The 11018-nt window shown below is 37.4% G+C and overlaps 1 protein-coding gene across 1 annotated transcript in view; it reads left to right on the top strand.

Annotated features, from left to right (window-relative positions):
* TRIM23 (tripartite motif containing 23) overlaps positions 1-11018 on the top strand; it is a 92275-nt gene that overhangs the window by 78215 nt on the left and 3042 nt on the right. The window contains exons 8-10 of the mRNA XM_007952859.2: positions 2701-2830; positions 3496-3606; positions 5191-5315. Coding sequence (XP_007951050.1) covers positions 2701-2830; positions 3496-3606; positions 5191-5315 — 366 coding nt within the window. The remainder of the gene's footprint in view (positions 1-2700; positions 2831-3495; positions 3607-5190; positions 5316-11018) is intronic.

Genomic DNA, 11018 nt, shown 5'->3' with positions numbered 1-11018 from the left:
CAGTTGGTGAAAGGGCTGGAGGAAGGCAGCATGTCTGGCCTTGTAGGAATAGGCCTTGGGTTACTGCTGGTAATCCTGTCTTCCTCTTGTAGGGTTAGAGGAGGTCAGAAGATGTGGCCTCCTCACCGTTTTTGCAATGACCAAGGTGGGTGAGACAGTCTGGCCATGCTTGCTTCCAAGGCGCATTCCAGCTGCAGTTTTTCCAGGACAGATTTGTTTGTTCTTTTTGGCAGGCCATGGTACTTTTAGTGTTCTTCTCCAACACCACCACTTACAAGCATCAACTCTTCTTCGGTCTTCTTTATTCATTGTACCTCTCTCACATGTATATGAGGCAATTGTAAACACCATGGCTTGGGTTAGGTGTACGCAAGTCTTCAAAGAGACATCTTTGCTCTTGAGCACTTGAAAGAGGTCTTTTGCAGCATATTTACCCAGTGTAGTATGTCATCTGATTTCTTGACTTCTGCTTCCATTGGTGTTGATTGTGGAACCAAGTAATATGAAATCTTTGACAACTTTAGTCTTTTTTCCATTTATTGTGATGCTGCCTATTTGTCCAATTGTGAGGATTTCTGTTTTCTTTAAGTTGAGGTGTAATCCATACTGTAGACTTTAATCTTTATCAGTCAGTGCTTCAAGTCATCTTCACTTCCAGCAAGCAAAGTTGTGTTGTCTACATATCGCAGGTTGTTAATGAATCTTCCTCCAATCCTGATGCCGTGTTCAGCTTCTTGGATTATTTGGTCAGCATACAGATTGAATAAGTATGGTGAAAGGACACAACCCTGACACACTTCTTTCCTGATCTTAAACCATATAGTATTTCCTTGGTCTGTTTGAACAACAGTCTCCTAGTCTATGTATAGGTTTCTTGTGAGTACAGTTAAGTGTTCTGGAATTCCCATTCTTCTCAGTGTTAACCATAATTTGTTATGATCCCCATAGTCAAATGCTTTTGCATCAAAACAAAACCAAAAAAAACTCACAGCCGTTGAATTGATGGCAACTCATAGCAACCCTCTTTGCGTTTCCAAGGCAGTAAATCATTATGGAAGTGGATTGCCCAGTCTTCGTTCCATGGAGTGGTTGGTGGGTTTGAACCATCAACCTTCTGGTTAGCAGTACGAGGCCGTAGGCACTGTGCCACCAGAGGTCATACATATAATTATGAGAAACATTTACATGATCTCCAAGCAGAGTTCATTCAGAGAAGTTTAGCTTCTGTCCCTATCTTGTCTACTTTTTTCTTCCCGTATCCCATAGAAACACATTTAGAAATTTTTTAGTTTTAGTTTTGTATTTTCAATAATAAAATTATGTTTACATATTTGTATTCACACTCCGCACATTTGAAGCTAGAATACCTTATATACTTTTTTTCTACTTTGCTCTGTTCACTTCACTCTGCATAGATCATGCTGTAAGAGTATAAAGAGATATTTTCCATTCTTTTTCACAAGTTCAGTGTTGTGAGGATGTACCATATTTTATTCAACCAGTCCCATATTGATGGACATTTTTTTTAGTCTTTTGGTATTAGAAATAGTGCCATGATAGCTTTGCACATGTATCTTTTCAGCCTGTTGTTGGTGAATCTGTGGGATACATTCCATAAAAGTGGAATTACTGGGTTAATGAGTAAATGTATTTGTAATATTGCTAGATATTGCCAGTTCCCTTTCATGGGTTTATACCCTTTTTCACTTTCACTAGCAATGTAAGAACATAAGTTTCTCAGCAGCCTAACCAACAGGTTACATTGTTGAGGTAGGTTATGGAATTCTGTAAGTTTCATGGTTGAGAAATACTTTTTGGGATAGTCTTATGAATTGTAGTGGTTTTAATCTATAGCATAATATATCAGTGTAAGAAGGTCCTGGAGTGAGGGTGTCAGCAGAAATGTTTTTAGTGTGGTTGAAGTTGCTATGAAGCACATTTAAAATACATTTTTTTTGCACATAGTCTTACATTATTAAAAACGTGGCATTAGTAGGGTAAAGCGGAATCATTTCTCAAAGTATACATATTTTATTTTCTGTTGTGGGCATTAGCTTTGGAATATATAGCAGTGAAGCATTTGTTACGTTAATTATTTTGTAGATCCTATCTTTTTTCTAAAATCAAATTCTAGCAATGAAGTGCAATTCTTTATCATCTGTATATCCTTCTGTGTGCAAAACACTGTATCAGTAGGAATAAGACTTTTTCAGCCCTCAAAGAATTCATAAATACTATGGGAAAAACAGACTTATACATTACTAAATATAAAAAGACTGGTGGCATTGTATAAGGATGAGAAGAAACTATATATACAATGAATCATCTCCCTTCTGCTTCTCCTTAACTTTCCTCGGGTTCAAGGGTCCCCACTTTTACGTTCTTTAGTACGATATAAAACTTCTGAGAAGATTTTGTTGAACTGGAAAATCTGGGAGCATTAAGTGTATGTTTGTATTTTTTATATGTAAAAAGACATAATGATCAGTTATACTAAAGAGAGATTTTACAGTGGGGTGGTGCCTCTGAGAAGATTGGATTCTGTAGAGTTTAGGAAATACACTTCATATTACAGTGTGTTGAGTAGGTTGTGAGGAAATAATTAAACAAGTTATTTTATCAGTAAGGTGAAAAGTATAAATGCAAATATATCTAAACTGTACATCAAAGTAACAGGATTTTTCAAATTTTAAATTATAGGACAATAGAGTTCACATCGGACCAAAAATGGAAATTCGAGTTGTCACATTAGGATTAGATGGTGCTGGGAAAACTACTATTTTATTTAAATTAAAACAGGATGAGTTCATGCAGCCCATTCCAACAATTGGTATGTATGAATATTGTTTTTTCTTTTTTTCCCCCCAGGTTTCTTTGGTACCTTGATTCTTTTATTTTTATTGTTTGGGTGAAAGTTTACAGAGCAAATTAGTTTTCCAGCCAGTTTATACATGTTTTGTTTTGTAACATTAGTTGTAATTTGAGTATTTGTTTTTTGAATTAACATACTTTTTATAGACATGCCCTAGCTTATAAATGAGTTCTCAGGGTGTTATTTGCTACAGGTATGGCATGGAGGTGGGCTCTTTCCTGGCTCTAGAACACCAGTATTTAAGAGTAAAAATTCAAGATTAAATGAGTTTATGATTGAAATGTGGATAGTGGGATAGTTAGACAGAACCTAGTATTGATGGGACAGTAGGAAGGAATAAAGGATTAGTGACCCTGTTGGAGGGTTAGGGTAAGGGGGTCATAGTGGTACAGAGCAGGCAGGTACTTGGGCTTTCAAACTCCTAAGAACCCTGATGGTGGTTTAGAGGGTTAGCAATTTTTAAAGGTATAGATTCCTTATATAGGCTTATTAAGAGTGGAGTTGGTTGGTCAGCATTAGATACTGCCACATGCAAAGATTTTAAGTTACAGTTCAAATGGGGTTCCTGTGTTTGATGTGTCACTCATGTAAATATGACTGTAATGTAATTTTTTTTTAAACAGGTTTTAATGTGGAAACTGTAGAATATAAAAATCTAAAATTCACTATTTGGGATGTAGGTGGAAAACACAAATTAAGACCATTGTGGAAACATTATTACCTCAATACTCAAGGTAAGAATGAAAATGACATCTTAATTTTTAGGATGCCAGTTTTTAGAATACCGGTTTAACTAGCAAAGCTGATACTTGAACATTCATTAGACATGACTCGGTTATACATTTAAGTATTAAGGGCAATCCCTTAATTTAAAAAAAAAAAATGAGGGTAGAAAGACTGGAAGGTGTGCTTTTAGTTTATTTCATGATAAATCCATGACTATAGCATAAAAAATATACTTAGCTTAGATATTGTAGGCAGGCAGGGGAACTTACCTCTTACTGCCTTGACAGTTAAAAAAATTATCAGTGGTCATATGTGTATCATCAGTGGTGTACAGAGTTGACTAATGTATGGTTCTGCTGCTCAGTTGAATACACATTTACTTATAATATCTCAGAAGCCCCATTCTTTATTTCCATTTACAAATGATTATTATCTGCAAAAGAACCTGGAGTGGCTTGCTTGTGACAAACTGTATTATATCATATATACTTTACTTAGCTTTGAGGATATTCACATATGGACCCCATTCTACATTTTCCCTTACTATATTTACCCCCGTGTGAAGCTTATGTTCATGACAACTGTTCCATATATCTTCTAGACTATATATGCAGACTACATAATTGCTTTTGCTTTGGGATTTTTGATACTTAGTGTGTGACAGTGATTTTTCCTTTTAAAATTTTATTTTTAAATTTTTATTATGATTTGGTAAAAATTTACAGAGCAAATTCATTTTCCATACAGTTGTTCATACACATTTTGTTTCATGACATTGACTACAAATCCCCACAGTGTAACAGCTCTCCTCTCACTTCCTCCCTGTAGTTACCTCTTCCCTGTGTCCTTCTTTCCTGTGCATTCCTGCCCCTTAGCTGTGTCTCTTTGCAAATAAATCCTTCTGTTCTCTCATGATTGATCATTCTAAAGAATGTATCTACCTGGTGTAAATGTTTACCCTATATGCCTGTCAGTTGTTTGGCTGGAAGCCATGGGGGTGAGTTCAATTCCAGGCCTGAAGGCTAACTAGGGTCCATAGTTTCGGAGGTCTCATCAGAACCAGTAGCTATTGGGGGTGGGGGGGAGAATGTAATCTTGAATATGAGGAATGTTTGAAAATGCTGGGAAAGTTTAACCTGGAGAGAATATTTTTGGAAAGATAAAGATGGTGACGTTTTTTGTTTGCTTTTGAAAGACTATCTTTTGATAAAGGAAATAGCATTCAAAGATCAGTAGGTAGAAGAAGATCATGAAAGGCATATTTTTATTCACTAAGACACAAATATTAATTGTATACCATCCTGTGTTTGGTAGAGCAAGTGTTATAAATCCTTGTTCTAGACAGGGAAACTAAAGATGAGAAGTTATGTGTGAACTAAACTCAAGATCATAATATTAGTAGTGTAAATAGGTAAACATATAGTTCTTTCTTTTATTATTGCTAGGTGCTTCTACAGTACTCAGCAGCTTTTTAGCAAAAAAAGTGATGATAGATAAACTCTAAACATATAATAATGAGAGCATTAAAATATTCAGTCCATTTGCTACAATTTAAATCACTAATTGAATTTTTTGTTTTCCTTTTTTGGTAGCTGTTGTATTTGTTGTTGATAGCAGTCATAGAGACAGAGTTAGCGAAGCACACAGTGAGCTTGCAAAGTTGTTAACGGAAAAAGAACTTCGAGATGCTTTGCTCCTGATTTTTGCTAACAAACAGGTAATATGTTTGATCTCAGAATACTTAATTTAGTAGCTTTGTGTACCCCACGTCATACAGTAACTAGAAATACTTCCAAGGAAAATGAATTCAACAGATATTTATGAAGTTTCTGCTGTGTTTTTTTTAGTTCATTTTATGGGGAAAGTACTGTGCTGGGTACCTTTGGCAAAAAGAATAAGGCAATTGATGCTTTCTAAAAGCTTGTTTGTGGGTGTGTGGGTGTGTTTGTGGGTGTGTGTCTACATATATATATACACCCACCCCCAGAGGCAGGAAAGGGAGGGAATGCAAGAGACAACAAAAGTGTCAGGATCCAGGTAAGGGGCACCAGACAGGACCCTCTCTCAGAGGCAGGAAAGGGAGGGAATGCTTAGGACAACAAAAGTGGCAGGATCCAGGTAAGAGGCAGCAGACAGGACCCACCTCCAGAGGCAGGAAAGGCAGGGAACGCCAGGGACGGAACAAAGCAGCAGGATCCAGGTAAGAATCAGGTAAGGGGAGGGCAGAGGGGTTTCCAACCACTGAAGGAGACAAACTTGTCTGTCAGTTTGTCGTACTGTGGTGGCTTGCTCATTACTATGAGGATTGAGGCTGTGCCATTGGTGTTTCAAAGGTTAGCAGGGTTTTACATGGTACACAGGTTTCAATGCAGTTTACAGACTGAGACCGACTAGGAAGAGGTAAGAGGCCATCCACTTCTCAAATAATTGGCCAGGGAAAACCTTATGAATAGGAGAGAAACACTATCTGATACATTACTGTGGAACTTTATGAATAGCCTGGAAACATTGTCCAATATGGTGCAGGAGACGGAGCCTCTTAGGTTGGAAGGCTCTCAAAATACAACTGGAAAAGAGCTGCATCATCAGAGTAGAACCAGTCTTATTCATATGGATAAAGTAAAGATTTTGAGACCTCCATTTGCTGACGTGGCACAACTCAAATTGAGGAGAAACAGCTGCAAACATCCATTAATAATCAGAACATGGCATGTACGAAGTATGAATCTAGGAAAATTGGAAGTTGTCAAAAATGAAATGGAATGCATAAAGATTGATATCCTAGGCATTAGTCAGCTATCTGATATGGACCGGTTTTGGCCATTTTGAATCAGACAACTATATAATCTATTATGCTAGGAATGACAATTTGAAGAGGAATAGTGTGGCATTCATTATCACAAAGGATGTTTCAAGATCTGCTCTGAACTACAATTCTGTCAGTGATAGGATAATATCCATACAACTACAGGGAAGACCATTTAATATGACTATTATTCAAATTTATGCACCAACCACCAAAGCCAAAGATGAGGAAATGGAAGATTTTTATCATCTTCTGCAATCTGAAATTGAATGAACGTGCAATCCAGATGTGGTAATTATTACTGGTGACTGGAATGCAAAAGTTGGAAACAAAGAAGAATCACTGGTAGTTGGAAAATACGGCCTTGGTGACAGAAATAACGGTAGAGATCGCATGATAGACTTTTGTAAGACCAACAACTTATTCATTGCAAATACCTTTTTTCAGCAACACAAATGGTGGCTATACATGTGGAGTTCGCCAGATGAAGTACACAGGAATCAGACTGACTACATCTGTGGCAAGAGGTGATTGAAAAGCTCAGTATCTTCAGCCAGAACAAGGCCAGGAGCTGATTGTGGAACAGACTATCAGCTGCTCATATGCAAGTTCAAGTTGAAGTTGAAGACAAATTAAACAAGTCCATGAGAGCCAAAAGGACCTTGAATATACCCCTCTTGAATTTAGAAACCACCTAAAAAATAGATTTGATGCATTGAACACCAGTGACTGAAAACCAGAAGAATTATGGGATGACATCAAGAATATCCATCCATGAAGAAAGCAAGAGGTCATTAAAAATATGAGAAACAAAGAAAAGACCAAAATGGATGTCAGAAGAGACACTGAAACTTGCCCTTGAGCAAACAGTAGCTAAAGCAAATGGAAGAAATGACAAGATAAAAGAGCTGAACTGAAGATTTCAAAGAGCAGCTCGAGCAGACAAAGCCAATTACTGTAATGAAATGTGCAAAGACTCGGAGTTAGAAAACCAGGAGGGAAGAACATGCTCAGCATTTCTCAAGCTGAAAGAACTGAGGAAAACATTTAAGCCTGGAGCTGCAATATTGAAAGATTCTGTGTGCAAAATGTTGAATGATGCGGGAAGCATCAAAAGAAGATGGAAGGAATACACAGAGTCACTGTACCAAAAAGAACTGGTCGATCTTCATCCTTTTCAGGAGGTGGCATATGTTCAGGAACCAATGGTAATGAAGGAAGAAGTCAAAGCTGCACTGAAGGAATTGGCAAATAACAAGGCCAAGGAATTAGTGGAATACCCATTGGGATGTTTCAACAAACTGCCCTGCTGGAGGCACTCACTTGGCTATGCCAAGAGATTTGGTCAGCTATCTGGTCAACTGACTGGAAGAGATCCATATTTGTACCCATTGCAAAGAAAGGTGATCTTGCAGAATTTTGAAATTATTGAACAGAATTATTAATATCGCATGCAAGTAAAATCTTACTAAAGATAGTTCAAAAGCAGTTACAGCAGTATATTGACAGAGAACTTCAAGAAATGCAAGCTGGATTCAGGAGAGGACATTGAACGAGGGATATCATTGCTGATGTTAGATGTCTTGGCTCAAAGCAAAGAATACCAGAAAGATGTTTATTTGTGTTTTATTGACTATGCAAAAGCATTTGATTGTGTGGATCATAACAAATTGTGGATAATATTGAAAAGAATGGGAATTGAGGAACTTGTACATAGACCAAGAGGCTGTTGTTCGAACAGAACAAGTGGACAGTGCATGGTTTAAAATCAAGAAGGGAGTGCATCATGGTTGTATCCTTTCACCATACTTATCCAATATGTATGCTGAGCAAATAATCCGAGAAGCTGGACTATGTGAGGAAAAATATGGCATCAAGATTGGAGGAAGAATCACTAACAACCTGCGATACGCTGATGACACAACTTTGCTTGCTGAAAGTGAAGATGGCTTGAAACACTTACTAATGAAGATTGAAGACTACAGCCTGCAGTATAGATTACACCTCAATATAAAGAAAACAAAAATCCTCACTACTGGACCAGTAAGCAGCATCATGATGAATGGTGAAAAGATTGAAGTTGTCAGAGTCTTCACATTGCTTGGTTCTACAATCAACAACAATGGAATCTCATTGGTCAGGACATCAGATGATGTATAGAACTGGCCAAATCGGCTACAAAGGACCTTTTTCAAGTGATGAAGAGTAAAGCTGTCTCCTTGAGGACTAAGTTGTGCCTAACACAAACCGTGATATTTTCAGTCACCTCTTATGCATGTGAGAGCTAGACAATGAATAAGGAAGACCAGAGAAGAGTTGATGCCTTCAAGTTGTGGTGTTGGTTAAGATGCTGAAAGAACCATGGACTGGTAAAAGAACTAACAGATCTGTTCTGGAGGAAGTGCAGCGGAATGCTCCTTGGAAGCGAAAATGGCCAGACTTCATCTCACATACTTTGGTCTTGTTGGCAGAAGGGACCAGTCACTGGAGAAGGATGTCATGCTTGGTAAAATGGAGGGTCGACAAAAGAGAGGAAGGCCCTCAATGAGATGGATTGACCCAGTGGCATGGGTGATGGGCTCAAATATAGCAAGAATCGTGGAGCTGGCACAGGACTGGGTGGTGTTTCATTCTGCTGTGCATAAGGTCGCTATGAGTTGGAGACGACTTGACGGGACTCAACAACAACATATATATATGAGATTGTAATGCAAAAAAGGACTGATAAGTAACTTCAATAATATTAACAAAGTGTTATGGAAAATTAGCAGAGAGTGATTCTAAAGGTGGCATCTTGTAAAATTAGTACAGAGTAGGTTTTGAGTTGAATGTTGAATTGTGGATAAGACTGAGTCAATATGTGAAGGAAAGGACATTACAGGTAGAAAAAATAATTTCATGAATGTTTTTAGGGGGCACCAGGCAGATCTATATGTGACTGGTAGGTAAAATCCATTGTCATTCAACCATTTCTGACTCATGGTGATCTCACGTATGTCAGAGTAGAACTGCTCCAATAACTTTCCTTGGGTGTAATCTTTATGGAAGCAGTTTGCCAGACCTTTCTTCTGTGGAGCCACAGGGTAGTTTTGAACTGCCAACGTTTAGGTTAGCAGCCTATTGTAAACCACTTGTGACATCCAGACTTCTATGAGGGGTAGGGTAGGAGGATGTAAAAGAATATCTGCAACAGATGAAGGCAAATTGGATGGCCTGAGAAATTTGGATTTTATGAGCAAAAGCAGGGCAATCAGAATAATTTTGGATTAGTGGGTAATAAGATCATACTAGTATTTTAAGACTAATTCTGGAATGGTATCTATGTTGAACGAATTAGAGAGGCAAGGGACTAGAAAAAGGAAGATGCAGTAAATTGCTGCAATGATCCAAGTGAGAGACATAATAGTACCTTAAATTAAAGGAATAGAAAGATAGAATCAGGTTGAAGAGATTTGTGAGGTAGAATCATTAGAATTTGGTGATTGAAAGAGGAGGATGAAGTACAAGGAGTAGCTGAAGACTGCTAGATCTTGGGCCTATGCTGCTAGGAGAATGAGGATGCTTTTAAGTGAAATAGAAGAGCTTATATATCATAGGAAGGTAAGAGTAGGATGAAGAATAAAGAATTTCTCCTTTAAAAAAAAAACACAAAGAGTCAATACATTCAGCCACACTTGTGATTAATGATATGCAAATAACAAAAAGTAAAATAATATTTTTCATGTATCAGATTGCTAAAGATTAAATGTTTGATAATCCTCAGAGACTCAATATGGTGTGGTTATTAAACTGATCGATATTCTTGGAGGGCAGTTTGGGAATACTTGTCAGAATTTTGGATGTACATAACCTTTTTTACCTTGCAGTTTTACCTCTAATAATGTATTCTGCAGACAAATATAAGGTTACCCTACACATAGTTTTGAAAATAGATGTAAAGGGTTTGGATTGGCTCTCATTGAAGCTTGTGGCTACTGGAATATTGGATGTCCCTTAATTTTAAAGGCAGTTGTTTAACGTTTTGTTGTTAAGAGTTGTTTGGCCTGTATGTTGTAGGAACTTCTACATCTTAAAAACAGTAATTTAGGTTGCATAAATGACTCTTGTACTTGAATTCAGTATAAAATTGCTTTAGAAATTATTCTGTGGGAAAATTAAATATCTCACTGAGGAGAGTTGAGATGTGTGTGTGTGTGTGTGTGTATGTCTTTATATACATTTGCAAAATGATCTGTAGAGTGAGATTTTAGGATGTTTGTCTGCAGGATAATTACTGGAGGGAGGGAAGGAGGGAGAGATGGATGGATGGGTAAGAGTTCTAACATAAAAGTACATGACTTGTATGTGCCAGCTGTCAAGATAGCACAACAAAATGCAATTCACATGTTAAGAATAATGTGGCAAACCTGCTTGTGCTGATGGTGGAAAGATCTCTATTTTCAAACTGTGTAAATAAAACCCCCCTGAAAACTGTAAGATACAAGATACACTCTGGAGTATGCTTCTGTTTGTATTTATTTGCATGAATATGCATGGAAAATCTCTGGGAAAATATATGTAAGAAATTGTTACTGGTGGTTGATTCTGGGAAGTAGGAGTGTTTAGGGTGAGAGG

Source organism: Orycteropus afer, unplaced genomic scaffold (genome assembly GCF_000298275.1).
Source record: "Orycteropus afer afer isolate SDZICR_OR568_19922 unplaced genomic scaffold, OryAfe1.0 scaffold00362, whole genome shotgun sequence".
Taxonomy (NCBI): domain Eukaryota; kingdom Metazoa; phylum Chordata; class Mammalia; order Tubulidentata; family Orycteropodidae; genus Orycteropus; species Orycteropus afer.
This window is presented reverse-complemented; position numbering and strand designations above follow the sequence as displayed.